A 25,898-nucleotide genomic window follows, 5' to 3' on the forward strand; every position below is an offset into this window, starting at 1 on the left:
CCATCAAATGATCATCTAGCTTCTGCTTGAGGATTTCCTTTGGGTGGGCATACTGTCTCTAAAAGGAGTCCATTCAATTTATGAACAGCTTGAATTGTTAGAACTCCCAATCCAGTACCCCTTTCACTATACAAAGTGACTAAACTTGAAGTGGAATTTCTTTATGAGAAATGCAAATGCTGAATAATTCAGACTTGAGCTCTGAGGCAGGACATACTACTGAAATGTTTGCTTATATGAGACCCGCTCCATTCTTTTTTTGTACCTCTGGTTTTATCTGCCAGAGAAAAGAGTTAACCTTTTCTTCTCACTCCTTGTTTTCTTATTATCACTTATTAATCCCATGAGAATAGGCAGTGTATACGGTTTAGAGCAGTAATGTATATTTCTAATGACATAATCCCATTAAAAATAAAGGAAAAAGGGGCAACTAAGTGGCACAATGGATAGAGCATGGGCCCTGGAGTCAGGATGACCTGAGTTCAAATCTGACCTCAAATACTCAATAATTATCTAGTTGTATGGACCTTGGGCAAGTCACTTAACTTCCCTACCTTGCAAAAACCAAATAAAAAAATAAAGAAAAAGACAAAATAGATGTGTTTTACTTGTAATCTTTGTTCAGAGACTACAGAAGTCTTTGTATCTGAAAAAGTCAAAAAATGAAACTACTCACTTCGATTTGTTTGTTTCTAATTAATAATTAATATTTTATTTGTTTTCCAATTATATACAATAGTTGTTTCTACCTATCATTTTTGTAAGGTTTTGAATTTTACAATTCCCCCCTTCCTTCCCTCCCCCCACAGAAGGTAGTCTGATAATCTTTACACTGTTTTCATGTTATACATTGATTGAAATTGAATGTGTTGAGAGAGAAATCATATCCTTGAGGAGAAAATAAAGTATTAGAGATAGCAAAATTATAGAGTACAAAAAAAAAAAAAAGGAAGGTGATAGACTTTGGTCTTTGTTTAAACTCCACAGTTCTTTCTCTGGATACAGATAGTATTCTCTGTTGCAGGTGCCCTGATTATTGCATTGATGGACTGAACTCCCCTGGGGTTTTAAAGGGTTAAGTTCCATGGTAAAGAGTTGTTTGAGGTAAAGATGGGTGGGTGAGGATTTACTTCAGTCTATACCCTTTTGGATATGGCAGGCCCCAAGGTCGTCAATATATGGAGAGGAGGGATACAGAACATATATGTGTCATGGGATGGGCGTGGCAGAAGTTGGGTCAGCATGTAGCAGAGAGAAAGGTTAAAAAGTAATAGTTCTTCCATATAGGTCCGTGTGAGATTCCCAGATGTCTCAGAGGGAGAGAAAAATAGTATGTGAATGGTCAGAATATGACCAGCAGAGGGTGCTAAGGTGGCACAGAAATGGAAACCTTTAAAGCTGATGAAGTCGGGGATAAAAGTCAGATGCAAAGGAAAATATGAGCCTGTTCTGTTCCACTTGGAAGCACGGATCTAGGGATTCCTCCAACTGAATACAAACCTAGCTAGGTTTCAGCTTCTTTAAGCAAGTCGTGACAAGGATTTTAACTGCTGTCTGCAAGATACCAAATATTGGTTAAGATAAGATTAAGAGAGGCTAGGATATTTGCATTGGAATGAAGACTTTACTGACTTGCTAGACATCTATGGAATGGGAATAGGGATGGAAAGAACTCTCCGTCTAACTTCAGAAAATGATAAGATTCAATCAATCAATAAGAGAAACACTTATTAAGCTGCTGCTGTTGCTAGGCATTTACCAAACACTGGGCGATACAAAAAAGGTAGACATATAGATGGGGGGAAAGACAAATCTGTTGGGGGAAAGATAAACATATATATATATATATATATATATATATGTTTATATATATATATATATATGGCAAGCTATATGAAGCATAAATAGGACATGATTAACGGAGGGAAGGCAAAGGAATTAAGAGTGTTAGGGAAGGGCTCTGGCAGTTAGCAATGTAACCTTAGATAAGTTACTGTTTTCTTGGGCCTCAGTTTCCTCAATGTAAAATGAAAGATTTGTTTCTTCTTTCTAACATCCCCAGATAGGCTAAAGTCATTCATGGGCTTCTAAGTAGGCTTCTAATATTCTAAGAGTAATATTCTTATTCCTGAGCATATTTATCTACATCCAGGTTGGGCCAGCATCCTCTCCCTCATCCATAGTATCTCTATTATTTTGGAAGTCTTTTGTTTTCCATAGAAAATCTGGTCAAGATTTTAGGGATCCCCCCCCCCATGGGCTTGTGGGTTCTTTCTCCTCTGCTGCAATTGGAGAGTTATATGTAGCCATGTAGATGGAGAAGGGGTGGTGGAAGGTTCTGGGGGGAAAACCCTGCAATACAAATAGCGTCTATGTTGTTACTCCTCAGATTTTGAAGTTTCCCTAAGGCAGGTGAAAGCAGAAAAGCTACTTTGATGCCTCTTGCCTTCCACAATAAGGGGCTGACTTAAAAACAATTTTTTTTAAACTAGTAGAGATATCGAGAACCAGGATTTCTAAGTTGCTGCTTTCCAAGTCTGGCTTTGCTCCTGTTCCCACCTCAGATTCTGATGAGTGAAAGGGAAAGACAGAAAGGAGAGGGAGAGAAAGGAAGAGAGAAAGAAAGAGGGGAGAGACAGACGGACAGACAGACAGAGAATGGGAGAGAAAACAGTGAGAAAAAAGGAAATGGGAGAAAGAGAAAGGAGAAAGAGAGAGAAAGAGAGAGGGAGAGAGATAAAGAGAGGGGAAGAGAGAATGAGAGAGAGGGAGAGAAAGAAAAAGAGAAAGGGGTAGAAGAGAGAAAGTGAGAAAAAGGGAGCGGAGAGAGGGAGAGAGGAAGATAAAGAAGAAGAAGAAGAAGAAGAAGAAGAAGAAGAAGAAGAAGAAGAAGAAGAAGAAGAAGAAGAAGAAGAAGAAGAAGAAGAAGAAGAAGAAGAAGAAGAAGAAGGGGCAGAAGGAGAAGACCAGAGGGGGCCAGCCAGAGACAGCGACGCGGGCCCGGCTGCTCTCGCGCCTCTGCCAGGCCCGGGGCTCCTGGGTGGCACGCGGTGGGGGAGGGGGGCGCGGGGTGGCACCCGCGGATGAGGTAAGGCTGGCCTCCGCAGTGGTACACACGGATTCTGCGCCAAGCCTCCCCCCGCCTGCTCCGGCGCCCGCGGGGGCTCTGGGGGAGGCCGCGGGCCCCGCCGGCACCCCGGGGGGCTCGGGCGCGCAGAGCCGACCCCTTTCCGGGACGGGGCGCAACCACCTGCGGCGGCCCGGGCCGGCCCTCCGGGGCCCGGCCGAGGGGGCGCGTCCCGGGCCCTAGCGGCGCCCCTCCGGGGGCTCCCGGGCCCGGCCCCTCCCCAGCCCCCCTTCCTCGGGGCCCCGCCCCTGCCCTTCCCCAGCCACACGCACTTTCAGCCCCCCAAGGGGAAGGGAGAGGCGCGGGGCCGGGGCCCCGGCGGGCGGGGCCGGGGGTGGGGGCGCCGGCCGAGCCCCCCAGCCCGGGGCCCCGCCCTCCTCCCCTGGCCCCGCCCCGCAGGCCCCGCCCGCGCGTTGCCCGGGGAACCGCGGATCCCGCAGCTGCAAAGAAGGCAGCGGGCGAGCGGGCACTGCTGCTGCCGCCTCCAGCCTCAGCCCGGCCCCGCAGCCCGGCCCCGCAGCCCGGCCCCGCAGCCCGGCCCCGCAGCCCGGCCCCGCAGCCCGGCCCCGCAGCCCGGCCCCGCAGCCCGGCCCCGCAGCCCCCCGCGCTCCTCTCCGGGCCATGCTGCCGCCCCGGCGCCCCCGCCGCCGCCGCCTGCTGCCCCCCCTGCCCACCGCCCCGCTGCCGGTGGGCAGGCCGGTGCTGCCCGGGCTGCTGCTGCTGCTGCTGAGTCCGGGGCTGTCCCGGGCCCTCCCGCTCGGCCCGGCCGCGCCCCGCCCGGACCCCTGCGCGCCGCAGCCCTGCGCCAACAACGGCACCTGCGTGGCCGACCCCGGGCCCCCCGGGCCGGGCTACCTCTGCACCTGCCCCTCCGGGACCGCGGGCAGCAACTGCCAGGTGAGGCCGGCCGACCCCCCCCCCCCCGGCCCCCCTGTTCTGTCTGTCTGTCTGTCCGTCCCCCCCTCTCCTCGCCGCCCGGGCCGCTTCTGGCTCCCCCTCAGCGCCACTCCCTCCATCTTTCGGGGGCAGGTGGCTCCGTGTCTCTGGGATGCGATGTGCGGGCGCACCACGTCGCTCCCGGGCACCTGCCCAGCCTGGCCCCTCTCCTGGCTCCGCGCCTCTGCCCCCCCCCCCCCGCCGGCTGCCGCGTCCGTGCCCCCCTCACTTGCACTGACTTCTCGTGCCCCCCTCACCTCCTGCCGCCCCCCGGCTTGGCCGTGCATCGTGCAAGCCGGCTCCCCGGCTCCCGGGGGCGAGGAGGGCGCGAGCTTGGGGCTCAGGTGTTGCTCGGACGCTGCCGAAGCGCTTCAGGCCCTATAGACTTACCGAGGTGGCCGGCTTCTTTTCTCATTAAACATTTACGGTGGATGCTGTTCCCCAAAGGAGCCGCGCTCACCCCCTCGACAGCTGCTCCTGCTCTCGCCTTCCCGGGCCGGGCTCTCCCACTTGGGCTGTTGGCTGAGGTTGAGAGAACTTTGCTTCCCCTTCAGGGATGGGCTCCAACAGGCAGACCGTGCGCTGCAGCTGGCAGGAGCCGGAGCCGCTGTCTTAGGCGATCCCGGCACTTGCGTTTTCCTGGACTTCATTTCAGAAAAAACCCTTAGGCGACTTGTATTAGAAGGCAAGTGCAGTGAGCGCGATGTCGGCGTGAACCTGCCTTAGAGGGAGCTGGCATATACAGGCAGATCTAAAGAGGTGAAATACGAGTCAAACTCTTTGGTTTTGGGGGGCAGCCACAAGACGACATCTCTACCAATGAAGTATTAATCAAAGAAAATCTTCTCTCATTGACTATTGACACAAGAGGATGGAAAGGAGCTTTCTGATCTCAGTCGCCGGGAAAATCTGGAGATAATACATAAATACAAAGGCTGAAATGTCAGCCCCAGCCAAAAAGCAGCTTTGGGTTCTCGCCATAAGGAAATCCAGTGCCTGGACTCTGACTAGTTAGTAGAGAAGCCCTAAGCCACCAGCAAGGGTAGGAAAATGAATCTGATGCCCTTGAGGAGAAAAGAGGCTCTTCTGTGATCATAGGATTCATTTAAACTAATTAGATGTGAACTATCCTTGGGTTCCTATTGGAAAATCCAAGGACACAACCTTTCCACATTGCATGTAGACCTGAAGAGAGTGGCTTTGGATGAATTTAATTAATGAAAGATTGTCGATGGGAAACTGCTAAAAAAATGATCAAACCAGCCGTGTTTGTGTGTGTGTGTGTGTGTGTGTGTGTGTGTGTAGAACTCTCACACTCTCACCCCCATTTCCTCAAGGGGGAGGAGGTCACATGAAATAAACATGGGATCAAGTCTATTGACCTTGATGAATGATGCTTAGTTTTATTTAGAGGTCCTTTTTTAGGACAGCTGTCAACATGAAGGTAATTTGTCTCAAGGTTGTCGTTTTTCCCTATGTTCATGGAGCTGTAATTCTGGTGGAAAAGACGTTCATTTATTCCCTCCTCCTGCTATGACTTGCCACTGGGTTTTTGTTGTAACTATTATCTGTCCTTCCAATCCCTAATCATTAGAACAGAGCTCTCAAATCCAACTTTTGGAAAATTTAAGAGAACCACAAATGAATAGAGGGACTTGGTTAAAATGAAACGAAATGGATTAAGAACTAATTTCAACTGCTTTGCCACTTAATGAATTGAGCGGCTGCAGCTGTTTAGTTTTTCTCAGCTATTCCTACTGAATTCAAAAACTGAAAGGGAAAGTTATTCATTTTTTCAGGGGCTGTGTTCTACCTGTAAGAAGCCTCAGTCACTTTCTCAGTGGGGGGCAACAGTGGGAAGCTAAATGGGGCATTTGTGTCAGCTCAAGTCAAAGGAAAACACATACATGGAGATACTGAAGACAAATTTTAGTTTTTTTCTTTAATTTCACATAATTTATCTGGAGCCCTCACTGATAATGACTTATCTGTTTTCTTTACGAGTATGTTATGGTCATTATGGTTTGGGGCGACTTTTAAAACAAGCTATTTGTGGTGGTGGAAAGAGGGAAGGGGGAATCTCAGTCTGGGAATTTCTTTGGTGCAAATCAACAATTCAGCTGCAATTTAGAGCCTGAAGAAATTGCTTGACTTGACCATGGTTGATCGGTTACTGAGGATCAGTGGTATGACTTGAATCCAGGGCTTAATACTTCTTAACCATGGCCAGTAAAGAAGCACAAACATTTTCATTATGTCTAAAATGATGGTTTAAGATAGAGAGAATTAGTCTAGATTAAAATAGTCATAGATCATACATGATCTCCAAGAATCATCAGTTCTAAAATATCTCTGATCTATGATGTCATATTTTAGTTATAGAAATGATATGGGGCAACATATCTTTTTGCACATGTAAGAATTGTGGCGAATACTTCAAATTCATATGGGTTAGGGAAGAGGAACTGGGGATAGAAAGCTATATGAAAGTCTTAAAGACATGGGAATTGCAATTTTAACAGATTTTGTTTTTGTATATTTGGAATTTGGCTTTTACTTCATTACCAAAAATATCTTGTAAATGTTATCTAGTTACTAATTACTCATAAATACTCAATTTTTGATTATCTAGATTTTCTTATTGCATGTTTATCTAAATTTTATCTTATTGCAGTAAGACCTAAGGATATCTATTTTATTTTCATTTCTTCCCCTTTCCTTTTTTTCTTTTCCTTAATAACTTCATTAGAAAGGACACTTCAAAGATTCACAGCCTTGGAATAATCTTTGATTTCCCATTCTCCCTCATCCAACATACCCATTGCTAGAGCTTGTAATTTTTCTCTATAATTTATTTTCCATCCATCCATCCCTTCTCTTTCCTCACATAGCCATCACTGTCAATTGGTTTCTTTGTCTCCCATGTCTCCTCACTCCAATCCATCTTCCACTCAGTTGACAAAGTGATTTTCCCAAATTGTAAATTTGACCATTTTATTCTCCTACTGGGTGATCTTTGGGTCACTCCAGTATCACATATAAGATCCTTTGGTAGCATTTAAATTCCTCCCTACCTTTCCAGTCTTCTATTTACACTTTTCCTTCTCACCTCCCTTCTTTTTGCCTTTACATTGGTTATCTTCCTGATACTTTTACCCTTCCTCTCTGCCTCTTAAGATTCCTTTTTGCTTCCTTCAAGACTGAAAAAACTACCTTTAAAAAAATTGGATCACTACTCCAGTCTTACTGTTGTACATTACTCCTTTTCTGAAATAATAAGGTCCTGTTAAACTACTCTCATGATTGTTCTTTATACATGACAGTCTCATTTACTGTCTTGTCATCTTTGTCCTAACTATTCCCCAGTCCAGAATCTACTCATCTCCAGTTCTAGGTTCTCCCTAGATGCTAAAGTTGTCCCCAGAGGACAACCTAATGTGGTGCAGTGGATAGAGCATTGTCCTTGGAGTCAGGAGAACAGGAGTTTGAATCCAGTCTCAGACACTTGTCACTTATTAGAGGTGTGACCTTGGGCAAGTTACTTAATTCTGATTGCCTCATAGCCAGGACTATGTCCAGATGACTGTAGAAGAGAAAGTGAAGTTGGTGACTTGGCATAGCACAACCTCATTCAAATCCATTTCATGTGCTTGTCATGGCATCGCCTCTCTGTTGTTATGGACTTCTTTGAGAATGAATGACAAACATCATCAAAGTTGTCTTCTTTAAGGTTACCCTTTACTCCAAATATCTTGTATTGAATTATTTATTTACATGTCTTGTCCCATATTAGAATGTAAGCTCTTTGAGGATGGGTATGATGTTTGTTACTCAATGTTTAGTACTTTCTCAGAATATAGTAAGTGCTTAAAAATATTTATTGATTAAATGACTGACAGACTAATGCAAACAAGGAAAGGGAGTATTAACCATTGAAAAAGGATGTGGTTGCTGAAATAGGGCTTAAGCTTCTACTACCAAATCATCCAATAAATATTTAACAGTATTTAAAGAGCTTTAAACTGAAATAATTGGAAAGACAAATAATAGTACTATGAGTAATGACATATTGATGGTGTATGGTCTTTATTATCTCAATAGGTTTTCTAATTGCTCTTCCTTCCTTAAGCTTCTCCTCTTTCCAATACATACTTCATGCCACTGCCAAAGAGGTTTCCTTGAATGACAGGTCTAACCATATTGTTCTCTCAACTCCTTTTCTTGGCATCCTGTTGCCTCTTAGGATCATATATTACACTCCTCTGTTTAGCTTTTGAAGATCTTTGCAATCTAGCCCCTTTACATTAAATTTAAGATTTTTCAATAAACAAAAACCTATTTGCTTTCTCCCTCTCATCTTTCCCCAAAACTTGAAAAAAAGGAAGAATAATAAAATCCTTGTAACAGACAAACATAACCAAGCAAAACAAATTTCCATATTGGCTGTGTCCAGAAAATATACATTTTAGTCTATACACTGAATTTATGACTTCCCTGTCAGGGAGTGGGGAGCAAGTTTCACCATGAGCTCTCTAGAATTGTGGTTGATCACCACTCCAACTTACTGGTCTTACTTCTGTACATTCCTTCCCTTCTGAAACATTAAGGTCCAATTAAACTGCTCTCATGACTGTTCTTTATATATGACACTCCCATTTCTGTCTTGTAATCTTTGTCCTGTTTTTCAACCCAGAATGTACTCACCATAATTTCTTCAACATCTTTCCTTTAAAATTCTGTCTAAGCTTCCTCTTTTACTTCAAATCTTTCATATTCCCCCCATCCCAATTTTCTAGTGCCTTCCTCCCTCCACACCATTTAAAAAAATTTCATGTATTAGAAAGACAATGTGGCATAATAGATAGAGAGGGGAACCTCAGAGTTGGGAAGACCGGCTTTCCAGACCCAACCCTGATACATCCTCATTCTATGACCCTGGACTCAGTCAATGAACCTGCTCCTTCCTCTTTCTACATAATTCTGGAAGTCTCTCAGTGTGCCAACCTGCCTATTACTATGGAGGAAATCTTTTCTACTAATTTAATAGCAGAACTAGTCCTTATCTTACTATAGAGTTTTCCTATACTTACTGATGTGTTTATAAATAATAAATGAACAAAGAGATAAACACACACAAATATATATATACATATATATACATATATATGTATATACAAGTTGTCTTTCCCAGTAGAATATAAGCCTCTTGAGAGCAGAATTATTTCATTTTTGTCTTTTTTATCTCCAGCACCTAGTTTCTGACTCTTAGTAAGAGTTAAATAAATGTTGTTTGATTTATGCTTTCTCAAAAATTGTCATATGATCCTCACAACAATCTTGTGAAATATTTGGGGGAAGATGTTATTAACAACTTTTTTCAGATAGAAAACTGAGGCCTAGAGATGGGAAATAATTTGTCCAAGGTACAGGAGGCACTATGATAGTCATATAAAAGGAAGTTGGGGTGAGCAGATGCAAGCTTGAACACCTGTCTTGCTATAGTAAACTGGCCTTGTGGCTTAGGGCTCTATGATTTCAAGGGTTTTGCTAGCTCTAAATCCTATAGGAAAATATAGTGTTTAAATAGATGTTATGTTTGAAACAAGTAATAAGATAGCTGAACTTTTGTTTTATGGGATGGAATTATTAGGAATGAGTATTTTGATGTACTTTTGGAAAAAAGCTAATGGACTGTGTTGTCTTTGAGACTCAGGAGGCAAAGAGCTCTGGCTCAACTCTTGAGTTCATAGGAAGACCTGGGTTTAATTAAGTCTTGCCACTAATATGTACTTGTCTATGTGACTCAAGGCAACTGGCATATGGTAATAAATTAAGAAATGCTTTTTGATTGCTTGGATTCACTCAAGATTATATATTTCATACAAGTTGCTAATCTACACAGATGGAGAGAGTTTATATGACAGAAGTTCCTTATATTGATGGAATCACAGATCTGAACCAAAATCAAAGTGTAGCATGTAATTGATCCAAAAGGTAAAAGGTAAAAGAGTGTATCAGAAGAGTCTGGGGACCTGAGTTCTAGATTCTGCTTGGCCAAATCCTAAGCAAATAAAGTATTAACATTTCTGAGCTTCATCTGTAAAATGAAGAGCCTAGATTTGATCATCCCTAAGGTTCTTTCCAGCTGAAAAACCCTTTCAACTAATTTATAAAGACAGTAAGTACATCTTTTTTTGATACAGAAACCAAGGTGTTTGCAATTAAACATCTTAGCTGAAAGAAATTTTGTAATTAAAAAAATAAACTAATACCAAAGAAAAGAGGCCAGCATTCCTGATGTTTTCTACAACCAACTTCTGCCTCTTTATTTCCTGTCAAATTTGTCTTTGTTTCTGTTTAGCTCCTATTTGAAGATGCATTTTCTGGGATGGGTGGGATGTTAATTGTTCTATTGAAAAGTACAGAATCTCTCAAAGTTCTGATTATTGAAATCTGTATTATATTGTTTGTAAAGTTTATTTTATCTTCATGAAACATTTTGTTGCCAAGAATTCAAGCATTAATTGAGAGAGCAGATACTATTTTTTAAATTAGATTTCTATAGGTATGCTGTCTTTTAGGATGATAATGAAAATGTGTCAATTTTTTTTTATTGGAGGAAGAAAGGACCTACAAATTTTTTATTGGAGGAAGAAAGGACCTACCTTTCTCCCTCTCCCTCCTTTCTTCTCTCTCTCTCTCTCTCTCTCTCTCTCTCTCTCTCTCTCTCTCTCTCTCCTTTCTAAGGATGCAACAAAGGCATGTGCTTTAAATGAAATTGTTTTGAGTTGAGTTATGCTAGCCAAAATAGCGGCTAAGAGTATTTATAGATATCTGAACACACTATTACATTTTGGAAAACTGAGAGACAAAATTTTTTGTAAACAGAAGGGACTTCTCCCTTCAATAAATGAATTATTGGTTATTAAAAATTTGAAATTCTCTCCTCTTCCCCACCTCTCCCTACCCATTGAAAAGGCATTTGATATGTTAAAAATGAGATAGCTTGTTAATGACTAAGCCAAAATTAGAGCTGAGATGTCCTGCAGCTTCTGGTTCAGTGTAACTGGATGTTGAGAATCAGTCTGGTATGGTGCAGAGATGTGTGGTCTCTAACACTTCTCTGTAAAGTAGGAATCATATGAAAATGTGATTGGGAAGTATCTAGCAAAATAAAAAATATAATGCAACATATATAATGTTAATTTGTGGTTTTCTAAGTCAATATGATACTAGCAGGAATCCCAGGTGTATTAGATAGGGAAGAATGTTGAACTTGGAGTTGGAAAAACAGGTTGAAATCTCACCCCAGACACTAGTTGTATCACTTTGGGCAGGTCACTTAACCACTTTGAGCTCATTTCCACAGCTACAAAAAGAGGATTACAATATCAATAACTCTTGCAAGGTTGACTTGAGGATAAAATGATGTAATATAGTAAAGCACTTATATAATTGCACATCATTATATATTAAAATTTATATATTTATATACATAAAATTCATTTATATGAATTGAATAAATGAAAAAGCATTTTTTGAGAGAAATAACAATAGCTAATATTTCTATAGCATTTAATGTGCAAAGTGCTTTATAGTTATTTTTTCCTTTATAATGTGCTAAATCAAGGGCTACAGATATCCTCAGCAAGAGGGACTAGGTATATAATTTCATTAGCATAGGAACCTTTAAGTGAGGAGAGCCCTTTTACCCTTCCAGAACAGCATCTTTTGGGTAATTTAGAATTGTCTAAACTCAGTCAGTGGATACTCAGTGGTTAAATGACTGGACTAAGGTTAGAGGTTCAGTCTATGTTTTAAATGGATTTGAGCCTTGGTCTTCCCAAACCCAAGAGCAGCTCTCTAGTCACTCTATATTTTAAATTGGGATAGGGGATTGACTTGTGATTTCATTGGAATTAGCACATTAGCACATCATTTCCCTTTTACGATCTTAAAGAATTTCCCAGACATCAGAGAGTCACATAGTCACTGTCAGAGGTGAGACTTGAATCCCTATCTTCTTCCTTCTGAGATTGCCTCACTAGTAACCAGGCAAAACTATTTCTAATGAGGGGAAGACAAGACATAATAGTGGTGATTTGGGGAGTTACAGGTATGATGAATGGAAGCAAAGGTTAAGATGTAGAGTGATATACCTTTCACTGGAATAAAAAAGAGAATGGAGTAGATTATTCTTCCAGGACCGGATGGTGGTAGGGAGAGCTGGAATTTTGACAAAAATGGGATGTTATCTTTTATCTTTGCCACTTATTTGTTACTTGAGGAAAGACATTTGACTTCTGGAAAATACTTTCCTAATTTGTAAAATCTGTAAAAAATACCTCTTCTATCCATCTCTATGAGATTTTATGATGATAAATATGGACATGTTATTGAGAGTTCTCTGAAAACTATTATATATAGAAAATTATTACATATTATATATATAGAAAATGTGTACAAATGCATAAGATAATGATGTAATAGAATCAATAATGTTAATATTAAATTAATACAAGAATATTGGGAACTGATTCCAGTTTATAATAATGAACCATTTCTCAAGAAATAGCATAGAGATCTGAGCAGGTAGTTTTCAGAGGAAGAAATTCAAGCTATTAACAGTCAAATAAAAAAAAGGTTCCATGATATTAATAATAAAAGTAATACAAATTGAACCAAATCTCAGAGCCCACCTCAGATTTGCAAAGATGGCAAAGAAAATCACAAGTGCTGGAGGGGTTGCAGATAAACAGGCACGTGATGCACTCTTAGTAGAACTGTGAATTGTTCAATCCATTCTGGAAAGCAATTTGATACTAAAAAAAATCACTGAAGTGTGTATATTCCTTGGGCCCAGTGATAGCACCACCACTAAATATGGACCCCAAAGAGATCAAAAAAGAAAAAGGTGCATATTTATAAAAATATTTATAGCAGCTCTTTTTTTGTGGTAGCAAAATATTGGAAATTGATGGAATGCCTACGTATTGGGGAATGATTAAACTAATTATGCGATATAAATATAAAGAAATATTATTGTGCTATAATTTTGAAGAACTAGGTAGTTTTAGAAGAACATGGGAATATTTCATGAATTGATAGAGTAAAATGAGTAGAACAAGGAGAAACATTTATATAGTGACAGGCAATATTATAAAAGGATAACCTGAAAGACTTTACAACTCAATGTAATGACAAACCATGATTTGAGAAGAATGAAGATGAAGTCCATGTTGTCCACCTCCTGAAAGAGAGACTTAAAATGTAGATTGAGATATAAATTTTTGGATGTGGCCAGTGTAGGAATTTGCTTTGACTAATGATGGTATTTATTATGATAATTTCTTTTTCTTTTTTATGTATTTGTGTGTGTGTCTGTGTGTGTGTGTGTGTGTGTGTGTGTGTGTGTGTGTGTGTGTGTGTGTGTCGGAAGGGAGGTGAGGAGTGAGAAGGAAACAAAAGAAATATTTATTAATTGGAAAAAATAATAAAATAAAAGTAAAAGTTTTTCAAAAAATAAATTCATAATCTCTTATCTGGGAAAAAAGGAAAGGGCAAGGGAGTATTGATTAATCAAGACAACAAAATAGGGAACTAGGGCAGCCAGGTTATTATGTAAAATCTTTTTTTTATTGTTTTAAATTTTCATGTATATCTTATAGCTATATAGAGCCTATTATGTGACCAATAAATACCCTTTTTTGTTTATTGTTAATTTTTTCTCTAACCTTCAGTAAGAGGGTTGGTTAAAAAAAGTAAAGGATTATACAATATTAGAATATGAAAATACATATTGCTTTAAAAAAAATTAGGAAGTGTGCCCTTAATTGAATCAATATCTGGAAATGTTTTCTTTGAATAAAAATACTTAGAAAAGTTTTATAAAAGTTTATCATTTAAATGGATATGACCAACTAAACTTGCTCAGTGTCTATTTAAATTATTTTTAACATAATCTATTATAAATTGCAATTCCGTACTCTATAAAGTTCTCATGAAGATTTGTTTATCCTTTCATTCTCTTTTAATTTCTTATTTGACCAGTGTGAATGTGTATTTCATTTTTTTCTGGTTTTTCTTTTTTTAATTGTGTTATTACACAAAGGTCTTTTTAGATTTCCTGCCAACTTCTCTGTCAGTAGCATTATAGCATTCCTTTATATGAATGCACTACCTTTTATTTAACTATTCATTGATTACTATAAAAAAGGAAATACTGTAACCTATATTTGTGCACTGTTAAGGGGAGGGGGAGGGAAGGGAGAGAGAGAGAGAAAAATGTGAAACTCAAAGCATTACAAAAAACGATTGCTGAAAACTATCATTACATGTAGTTGTCAAAATAAATTCATTTAAAAAATAAAATACTGTTCATCCAAATTGGACTTCTTTTTGTGTATTACTTTAAAAATTTTTTAAAAAATTTTTTGCAAGGCTATGTGGTTAAGTGACTTGCCCAAGGTCACACAGATGGGAATTATTAAGTATATGAGGTCAGATTTGAACTCCTAGGTCCTCCTAACTCCAGGACCGGAGCTCTATCCACTGCATCACCTAACCACCCCATCTTTTTGTGTTTTAAACTGGTAAATTGCTCCACTCTATCTTTTTGTAGATTTTTTTTTTAATTCCAGAATTTGTTTAGAGGCTTGATTTAAAGTTATTTTTGAGGGAAACTGAAAAGAGCTCAGGGAATTTCCTGGCTTCTCTCCACCATCTTGGCTCCATCCTTGATACCATGTGTTTTAAGTGGGGAGAATCATAGAATTCTAGAACCCAGAGCTGTAAGGGTCCTTAGAGATCCTCTTGGTCCCCATCCTTTCACTTTACAGATGAAAGGCCAACAACATGAGTGGCCAAGTAACCTGCCCTAAGATCACTGTGGCAGGGCTGAGACTAGAACCCATTCCAACACTGTTGTACAAAGTCCAAATTTTAAGACTTAGGGCTTAATCGGAAACTGAATAGAAAAGATGGATGGGGCTTTCAGAGGAAGGCAGTCAAGATCACTGAAATATACTGGTTCATAGCATAAGAGATTCAGCTGAAACAACTAGGGAAAGAGAAGTGTTTTGTCTAGAAAAGAGAAGCCTGGGGAAACAAGATTGTTGTCTTAAAGAATTGAAAAAACTGTCATAGAAAGAAGGATTAGACTTGGTTGACTTGATCTTAGAGAGACCCAACTGACTTGAAGCAGTATTGGCTGAAATTGTTTAAATTCTACTACAGCATTTTCAGTTTATCTTGATTTACTGTGATTATTTTGGTGGATCATTTAAAAAGCACCCATTTCCTACTTTGTATCATTCTTCTTTCTGGAATTAACTTACTTTCTTTCATGTTTTGCAAAAATGATCAGACTCACTTGAGTGTGTTTAAATGACCACTGGATGCTTACTATACTTACTGATAGTTATGGATGAATAGCTGAGTCTTGAAAGAAGAAAGCTTACTCAACCCTTGTGTTTTTCCTTCTCCAGAAAAAGAGAACAGTTTTAATCATTCATCGGAGTCAAGCTCCCTCATACTTTAATCTCCTTGTTTTATTTTGTAGTTCAAGGTTTCTAGATTACTTCTCTCAAAGAAGGATTTTTCCCCTAGTCATTTTGTTTTCATTTTCACAAATTAATTTCTTTCAGTCTAGAGAAGAATAACAGTAGAGGGAAAGACAGTGATGAGAACTAATATTAGCATTTCTTTGAGACCCAAAATAAACAGATCCAGCTGGATAGAAGTAATTTGTGGTGTGTGTTTGTCTTTTTTTTTTTTTTAAAGAAGGCAGAGATTTTTAATTGAGTCAACTGAAGGAAAGTTGCACTTATTTCTATTGCTTGAGAAAATAATTATAATTATTGTAATCATCCTTAATAGGATTAAAATGATATTGACAGCCACTTAAAAAATCACTAAATTGATTTTATCTCAGTTAGCTTTTTAAACATTTTATTCACTCAAAAGTAGCATTATGAGTGACCTTTCCCAAGCAGCACAGACAACCACAAAATGCACCTTCTCAACTAAGTCACTACATTTCCCTGAAATTCCTTTGTTTTCACTCTTTTGGTCATTGAGGTTATCTTAATATACAAAGTTCTTTTGGGGATCATTTAGGTTTAACTCAAATTTTCTTTATCAATTAACCTAGACATCAGCTGAGATTCTGTAGTGGGAACCCTGGGACAGACAGTAGGAGATTTGGGTGGGTACCATTTTGCAGATGAGGAAATGGAGCTCAGACTGGCTAGATGACTTGGCCATGGTCCCACAGGTAGTAAAAGAGGTGAGTTTTGAACCTAAATCATTAAGTCATAGATTTAGAACTGGAGGACCTTGAGCAGTTATTTGTTTGCTGCCCAGGAGAAATAAGTGACTTTTCCTGAGTCACCCCAGTAGTAGTAGAGATTAAGTTTGTTGAGTTTTCCTTCCAGATTCAGAATTCTTTCCATTGGATCCCTTCTCACTCTCTCAATTTGGAGAGCTGGGTAAAATTACTGATAGGGCTTATAATAAATGATGCTGTGAGGCTTTCTTAATTATCTAATTTAACTGTGCTCAGTTTCTGTAAAATTAAATCAAATTCATTTAAACCATATAATAAATAATCCAACTTGAATGATACATGTTATATGTTGCCCAGATTGCGTGCCCATCAAGTACTGAAAATCTTCATTTTAATATTCTTTTAGGAACTCCAGTAGAGAGATTCAAGAACTGTTCAAAAGCTATCTTTGTAATGGTGCTCATCTCTTATACATTCTTGATTCTGGAGATTATTGGGTTCAAAGAAAAGCTTATATAAAGTTGATGTATAAATCTGTAATTGGAAAGTTTCAAGAGATTTGTCAAAAGTCTTGGCTCAATACCTACCGTCATAAGACACTTGGTATCCTCTCTGCACCTCCAACATACATTTGTGTTTTTTACATTGCTTTGATCTGAGCATTCTTCCTCTCTTTCTTCTGTGTCCTGGGGTGACTTCCAGTCATTTGAAAGCATGCTTCCTTTTTGTTTTCGGAACTTCGTTAGACTGAACAGCTCAAAACTTGGTTGAAAGCTCTGAAACTGAGGGTTAGCCTAGCCAGAATTGTTTCTCTCTGTCTCATTTTGTTTAAACATTAAGGAACATCTCTATTCGTTAATGTTCATCAATAGACAGCTGGCTTTTGTGATTGAATGCAGAGCTTATATGGTTGACTTTTATGAACAAATATACTTGTGCTTATTAAGGTTAAGGGACATAGCTACTAGATGGCCACCACATAGAACCCAGCTTTTCTTTAGGGACTCAGAACATGGCCAACTGTAGGTCGGAATGTTCCTTTTGACCATTGGTTATGCCGGCCCATAGTTTCAGTTTGGAGATATCTTTAGAGATCTCCCCAGTAGTTGGATCAGGCCCAATTGTCATTTGGAGGGTTCCTAGGTTCAATTTGACTCTGAAAATTGGGAGCTGGAGTTGGCTCAGGGAGAGTGTGAATGGAAACTTCCTGAGGACAAGGGTGTGTCATAGTTTTCTATTTTATCCCTTTCGTTTGGCATAGTACCTGATACATAAATACTTCATAAATGCTTATTAATTGATTATAAATTTCTTTGTTGGTAACTTTACAAACTGATTGATTATAAACTTCTCTGCTGTTAACTTTTATATCTGATGAACCTGATGAAATCCCACCCTGAACTTCCAGGTCAGTCCCACTGGCCTGATGCATCTAGAGTTCAAATCCAGCCTCGGTTACTTCCTTACTGTATAACTCTGCACAAGTCATTTAACCATTGTCTGCCTCAGTTTTCTCAGTTGCAAAGAAGGGATACCCCTCCCAGGGTTGTTTTGAAGATGAAATAATTTAAAATTTGTAAAGTGCTTGATATATATCTGCTTCATAAATGTCCATTCTATCTTTCCCTTCTCTGTACTCTTTTTTAACCGTACGACTTTTAAGTCCTTGCATATATCTCTCTCCCCACCCCAAACAATGAATCTTCAAATTCTGAAGTTCAGTTCTGGGTATGTGCATAATAGTTGGACTTGAGAGAATTTTTATACCTATTGAAACATTTTTAAGTCTCCAGTGCAGGATTTTTTTTTTATTAAATATTTTATTTATTTTTCCAAATCCATGCAAAGATAATTTTCAACGATCATTTTTGCAAGATTTTGTTTCACATTTTTCCCTCCCCCCCGACAGAAAACATTCTAATATAGATTATACTTGGATAACTATGTTAATCATGTTGTGAAAGAAGAATCAAATCAAAATGGAAAAAATATTAGAGAGAAAAAACATAATACATAAGACAACTTTTAAAAATTGAAGAGAGTAAGTTTTGGTCTGCCTTAATATTCCATAGTTCCTTCTCTTGTCCAGTGCAGTTATTAATCATGTTCTGTTATATTCTTCTTTGATAGACCAACATTAATTATTATAGTGCCATGAATATAATGACCACTCAATAACCCTTTTTTTTTCTTTTTTGCTATTTGCAAGGGAATGGGGTTAAGAGACTTGCCCATGGTTGTGCAGCTAGGTATTTATTAAGTGTTTGAGCTGGATTTGAACTCAGGTCCTCCTGACTTTAGGGTCAGTGCTCTATCCACTGAGTCATTTAGCTGTCCCCACTTGATAACCCTTTGTGGAATGAAAGAATCCATAATTCAAGGCATTATCTACATTTAGTGTCAGCAGTTTTTGTTTTTTTAAACAAGGAAACTTATCATGGAGAAGACATGCCAGTATTTGACAATGGCTCAAATCAGTGTCTGTGATTTGTCTCATTGTGGGAGCTCCCTTCCCCTGTGCTGAGAGCAGCCCATGGATGTCATAGAGTTGCTGGAGACTCAGGGAATTTAAGTCACTTGACTTTGTAAAAATAGTTAAGGGTCATGCTTGGGATTTGAGCCCTGGTCTTTCTTTCTTTTTTTGGTTTATTTATTTTATATTGTTACAATAATCTTATGTGAACCCTCCTCTCCCCCCAAAAAGATGAGAAACCTCAAGAATAGTGAGACAAAAATGTACTTCAATCTGTTCAGATTCCAATGACTCTGTCTCTGAGGTGAGTTGCCTTCTTTATCATAAGTCCACCAAAGAAGTTGCTTCAATATTTTTCCCATAGTTGCTATCACTAGCTGTATTTCCCTCCACTCTATTCCTCCCCACTCTAATCTATTCCATTCTCTCTCTCCTTTCATCCTGTCCCTGTGCAAAAGTGTGTTGTATCTGAGTACCCTCTCCCATGATCTCCTTCTCTTCTATCACCTACTCCTCCTTCCCTCCCCCCATTCCCCTTATCCCATCCCTTTCTTCTCATTTTTCTCTAGGGTAAGATAGATTTCTATACCCTATTAGCGTGTATCTTATTTCCTCTCTGAGACATTATTGATGAGAATGAAGGCTCACTCTTTCCCCCTTATCTTCCCTCTGTTTCACTCCATTGTAAAAGCTTTTTCTTGACTCTTATGTGAAATATCTTAGCCCCTTCTTCCTCTCCTTTCTCTTCCTTCCAGTACTTTTCCTTTATTACCTATTGACTCCATCTTTTTACTATATTATACTATTTATTATATTCTGCTCCTTCCTGTGCCCTGTCTATATATGTTCCTTCTAACTACTCTTATAAATGAGAAAGTTCATATGAGTTAACAGTATCTTCTTCCCATGCAGGAATACAAACAGTTCAACATCATTAAGTTCCTCATAGTTAGTCCTTCTCATCCACCAGAGGGCTATGGTTCACCTGAGTTCTGTACTTGGAGATGAAACTTTCTGTTCAGCTCTGGTTGTTTCAATAGGAATGTTTGAAAGTCCCCTGCTTCACTGAAAGTCCATCTTTTCTCCTGAAATAGGATGTTCAGTTTTTCTGGGTAGTTGATTTTTGGTTGCAAACCAAGATCTTTTGCCTTCTGAAATATCATATTCCAATCCCTACAAGCCCTTAATCTAGATGCTGCCAGATCCTGTGTAATCCTGACTATAGAGCCACGGTAGTTGAATTGTTTGTTTCTAGTAGTTTTTACTATTTCCTCTTTGACTTGGGAATTTTGGTATTTGGCTATAATATTCCTGGAAGTTTTTCTTTTGGGATCTCTTTCAGGAAGTGACTGGTGAATTCCCTCAATTTCTATTTTACCCTCTGCTTCTAGGATCTCAGGTCAATTTTGCTATATTATTTCCTTGAAAAATGAAGTCTAGGCTCTTTTCCTGATTGTGGCTTTCAGGCAGCCCAATAATTTTTAGATTATCTCTTCTAGATCTGTTTTTTGAGATCAGTTGTTTTTCCAATGAGATATTTCACATTTTCTTCTAATTTTTGGGTTTTTTTGGAATAGTTTTATTTCTTCCTGATTTCTTGCAAAGTCATCAGCTTCCTTTAGTTCCATTCTGTATTTGAAGGAGTTATTTTCTTCAGAGAATTTTTTTGTCTTCCTTTCCAGCTAGCCAATTCTGCTTTTTAAGGCATTCTTTTCCTCATTTGCCTTTTGTTTTGCTTTTTTCCATTTGGCCTAAACTGGTTTTAACATTTTATTTTCTTCAGTATTTATTTGTATTACTTTCACCAAGTTTCTGACTTGGTTTTTATGCTTTATTTGCATTGCTCTCATTTCTCTTCCTAATTTTTCCTCTACCTCCCTTAGTTACTTTTCAGAGTCTTTTTTTTGAACTCATCTCTAACCTGAACCCATTTTCTATTTCTCTTGGAGGTTTTGGATATAGAACTTTTGATTTTTGTCATCTTCTGAATCTTCCATGGGACCAAAGTAATTTTCCGTGGTTAGATTCTTTTTTTTTTTCTTTTGTTTTCTCATTTCCTCAAATTATGACTGATTTACCACACTTCCAAGGCTTTGGGGTTTTTTTGGGACAACTAAAAGGGACCTTAATTCCTCCAACATCTTATGAGAGACTCTGACTGCTGTCTTACCTATGCTTTGGATATGGATGACCACAGACACTCCCCTCTGCCCTGGAGGCAAATGAGGAGGGTACCTGCTTGACTATAGTGGTATGGGAGTACAGACTGTGACCTGGATCTGAGTGTGGGAAAATAGCAAAGTCCTGATCCAGGGAAAGCAGAGACCTCTGCTCTGTCCCCCCACCCCTTACCATCTGTGGGCTGTGTTCTGGAGGTGCAGGCTGGCTTCCCCAATTCCTGCTTCAGGTTCTCACTGCAGGGCTGCTCTGAGGCTGGCACTCAGTGCACACTCACTCTGGTGTGATAGAGTTCTCTCACCACCCCTCCAAGTGTTCCTGGTAATCCCTGGAACTAGAAACCTCCTCCATGAACCCAGGCACCCTCACCCTGGTCTTTCTAATGGACAGTCTAGGACTCTGTTAACTATACCACATTACCTCATCATTTCAGTTCTACCATAAGGCACTTGTACTGTGTTATTGATACTGGCTGGGTAGCTCAGTAGATAAAGTGCCAGACCTGGAATCAGGAAGCCTTACCTTTCTGAGTTCAAATCTGACCTCAGACAAAAGTTGTGTGACCTTAAGCAAGTTACTGATCCCTGTTTGCCTCAGTTTCCTCATCTGTAAAATGAGGAAATCACAAACCACTCCAGTTCTTTTGTCAAGAAAACCTCAAACAATATCACAGAGAAGCACATAAGACTGAAACAAGTAAACAAAATTAATACTATCCCCACCATAACAGGAAGTGCCTTTCTCTTCTTCACCCTTTTTTCATGATCTCTTCAGGGTATAGACCCAGTAGTGGTATTGCTGGATCAAAGGGTATACACATTTTTATTGCCCTTTGGGCATAATTCCAGTTTGCCCTCCAGAATGGTTGGATGAGTTCACAGCTCCAGCAACAATGCATTAGTGTCCCAGATTTCCCATATCCCTTCCAACATTGATCATTGTCCTTTCTGATCATATTGGCCAGTCTGAGAGGTGTGAGGTGGTACCTCAGAGCAGGTTTAATTTGAATTTCTCTAATCAGTAATAATTTAGAGCAATTTTTCATCTGACTATGGATCGCTTTGATTTCCTCATCTGTAAATTGCCTCTGCATATCAGGAAGTGCCTTTTCAATGTATTCAAGAATGATTTCCTTTATGATAAAAATAGAATTTCACATTTTAATCCTTATAGAAATGAATCAAAACTAGAGAATACTTCTGAAGAATGGTAATTAATTTGTATTCTTGCTTGCCAAGGTCAAATTCCAAAAATCCAATTAAAAAGCCATTATAAAAACTTTAAAAAATAGGTAATTTCTTTGTGATTGGAAGTGTCTAAATAAATTTTTCCTGTACCTGTGATTTGGGATTTAAAAAAAATCCTAGCACTGATGTATTTGATAAAAACCAATACCTTATATATGAGTGGGGTTTGGCAGATTTCAGAGTGACTGTACATACATCGGCCTGCATCCTCCCAGAAACTCAGACCATCTCCACTGGGACTTGGCTGTTGCTATGGAGAACAAGTGAGGAGCATTCCAGCTAACGGGACTTTAGGGAGAGGAAACACAAAAGCAAATGGAAGGCGGGCCAAGATGCTCACAGCCAGACATGAAAGCAAGGGCTGATGAGCATGGCCATTTGATATAGTACTCTGTCCGACTCAGCACCTTGGTCTTTGGCTCTTGCCAAAGAGTCCATTTGAGCTCCAGACTTATATTCTTGGAGTCTTGTGATTGCTGAGATGATCCTCCATCTGAATCAGAACCATCTCCCTCCTTCTGGGGAAGGGAAGAGATGGAAATAAGCACAAGAAGTAGACAATAGCCTGCTATGTAACAGTTACCATACTAAGCATTTTAACAAATATTATCTCATTCCATCCTCACAACAGCCCTTCCTCCCAATCTTTACAGATGAAGAAATAGAGAAATAGAGGTTAAGTGACTTGCCCAGGGTCATACAGCTGTAGTCTGATTTGAATTCAGGAATTCCTGACTCCAGATAACAACAGCTGTCTCCCTGATCCCTTACCTAAAATGGAATTCCCCTCTGACTGCCTATGGTAAAACTTATTCTCCTTTGGAAAATGAGAAAATTGAAGTTGAAAGTGGGTAGGTGAGGGCAGCTAGGTGGCACAGTGGCTAGAGCACCAGCCCTGTAGTCAGGAGTACCTGAGTTCAAATCCAGCCTCAGACACTTAATAATTACCTAGCTGTGTGGCCTTGGGCAAGCCACTTAACCCCATTGCCTTGCAAAATAAAAAAAACAACTCCCCAAAAAGAAAGTGGGTAGGTGATTTCTCCAAGTCCTAGGGCTAGTATCTAGGGAGGCAGAATGGACAGAGGAAACTGAGTGTTGGTTAGAAGTACAGAGCTCATCAAGAGCTTGAAAAAGAATGAATGTTGCAAAATACCTTTGCATGTAATTGAAAAAAAAATAGAAGTCCAGAGTTCAAATCTTATTTTATATGCTTACTGCTGAGGTGATGGTGGACAAGCCATTAAAATAAACTCTTTGGGTATCAGCTTCCATATCTATAAAATGAGGAAGTTGAATTAAATGGTCCATGAGCCCTTGACCTGCTCTGCATCTCTGACCTTGGCCCTAGGCATAGACGAACTCTCTTTACATCATTTCACACTTGAATGAAGTTTGCATCATTTAAAAATCACATTCTGGACACTGCCAACCAAGGGAAGTTGTACCTTCAGCACTAAGTGCATAAGATAGAAGACCCAGAGAGGAATGTGGGACTTCCATGGGGATGTGTTTTAAGAGCAGTAGCTGTCAGCATTGCCAGTACTGGAGGGCACGGTGTGAATGGACATCTTCAGCTGTTTCTTAGAAGATTGGTCAGTTTAAAACCTTTTATGGTTACCATCTTTAACTGAATCTTGGTCATTTCAGAACTCTCTTGCATAGTTTAGAAAGTATTTCTTATAATTCAACATTTCTTCAATGGATTGAAAGGGTGGACTTGAAAGACGGAACTAATTTTTTAAAAGGGCTAGTAGGGATTTGATATATATATGTATATATATATATATATATACATATATATATATATATATATGTATATATATATATAGTTTTTTTTTGCCCTGACTTGTTATCACTGATGGAGGGAACTCTTGTCATGAATAATAAGTCATGAATAATCTCTGTACACATACTGATACCTAAAGGAATAACTGGGAATTTTTTTCACCAGTGAGCAAAAACAATTTAAGGGTGTTGGCGGGTAGGAGGGAGAAGATGACTGAACAACTGAATTCACTCTTGTCAAAGGGCCAGGGTGTTCAATGAGGCTGAAGGCTGCATTTATAAAGGTGTAACCTCAAGGTTCAGGTCCTTTGAGAACTGACTGAAGATAGAAAAGAAAGAAAGGAAATAAACATTTTTTTCTTTCTGTCTTTTTTTTGGTAGGTCAATGGGTTAAGTGACTTGCCCAAGGTCACATAGCTACTAAGTATCAAGTGTTCAAGGTCAGATTTGAACTCAGGTCCTCTTGGCTCCAGGACTGGTGCTCTATCCACTGCATCACCAAGATGCTCTGAAATAAGCATTTCTTAAATAATAATAATAATAATGTTTGTCCTCCATTTTTGAAGAAGACCATGTCATTAGGGAGGTGATGCCATGACAAACACATGAATTGGATTTCAGTGAGAGGGTGATGTGATGTCATAGTCTCATTTCTCCTCTAGAGCCCCCTGGGTCCAGTGGCCAAATATGAATCAGGATGACTGGAGATGGCCCTGAATGTAAGGCAGAGTTAAGTGACTTGCCCAAGATTTCACAGTTACTAAATGTCAAGTATCTGAGGTTAGATTCGAACTCAGGTCCTCCTGACTCCAGGGCTGGTGCTCTAGCTACTGCCCTACCTAACTGCTCCTAAATAAGCTTTTCTTAAGTACTATGCTTTATATTTATTATCTTTTTTGATTGTCACAGCAACTCTGGGATTGTCTGTTATTATCCCCATTTTACAGTTGAGAAAATTGAGACAAACAGAGGTTAAATGACTGCCCAGGATCACACAGCTAGTAAGTACCTGAGGATGGATTTGTAAGCCCAGAGCTCCATCTACTATTCTATAATACAGAGCATGTGGACTTCATTCCTACCAGGGAGAGAGGGCTCTAAAATGACAGAGGGCCAGCTACTCTGGGGGGAGGGACCTGCTTCTCTCAACCAAGGGTGTTGTTTGGGGAAATTCCAGGATTGAGGACTAGCAAAGCCTGGGCTGTCTGCCCTAGTTCTAGTCTTTCTTCTAGGATTGAGGATGAAAGAGAAAGATATGGAGATTCCTTTTTCATGCATTCCAGCTTCTAACACTTTGCCCTTTTCCTTTCTCCCCATCTTTCATTCCATCTGGCTCCTAACTGATGGCCCCAGTAAATATCTCTTCTTTTCAGACTGAATTCATAGATGTTCCTTTCTCAGATCAGGAACAGGACTGAAATATTTGCTTAGGGGAATCATTTAGCTTGCTGTCCCCCCGCCCCGGTTCTTTGGAGCTGGTGCCCAGGTGATAAGGCCCCTGGGAAGCTTCTTCCATCCTGTGCTGAATTTCAGCCAAAACAAAAAGGCTGAATATCATTTGTCTTTGAACTTTATCTTGAGAGTAAAGGACAATTTTAGGTGATAAGAGGCTTTGGCTTCTATTTGGTAAATTAAGATAAGTAATAAGACTCAGAACTATAGTGCAAGTGAGTTATTTTGCTAGGCAGCAGTACACAATTCCCAAAACCCAAGATTTGGATTCATTGCTTTCTTGTCTTCCCAGGATTTTTTTTCCCCAAGGGCATCACTTGGAAAACAGAGATTTTGTATATATGCATGTGTGTGTGTGTGTGTGTGTGTGTGTGTGTGTGCTTCCAGGAACATATTCAAGTGGCAATAAATTAA

The 25,898-nt window shown here is 39.7% G+C and overlaps 1 protein-coding gene across 1 annotated transcript in view; it reads left to right on the top strand.

The window, feature by feature from the left end:
• The first annotated feature begins 3,733 nt into the window (after positions 1 to 3,733).
• Positions 3,734 to 25,898, top strand: part of DNER (delta/notch like EGF repeat containing) — a 345,353-nt gene continuing 323,188 nt past the window's right edge. Inside the window, exon 1 of the mRNA XM_074191208.1 lies at positions 3,734 to 4,024. Within this exon, the coding sequence (XP_074047309.1) occupies positions 3,749 to 4,024 (276 nt within the window). The 5' untranslated portion in view covers positions 3,734 to 3,748. The remainder of the gene's footprint in view (positions 4,025 to 25,898) is intronic.

This window comes from Macrotis lagotis, chromosome 6 (genome assembly GCF_037893015.1).
Source record: "Macrotis lagotis isolate mMagLag1 chromosome 6, bilby.v1.9.chrom.fasta, whole genome shotgun sequence".
Classification (NCBI taxonomy): Eukaryota; Metazoa; Chordata; class Mammalia; order Peramelemorphia; family Peramelidae; genus Macrotis; species Macrotis lagotis.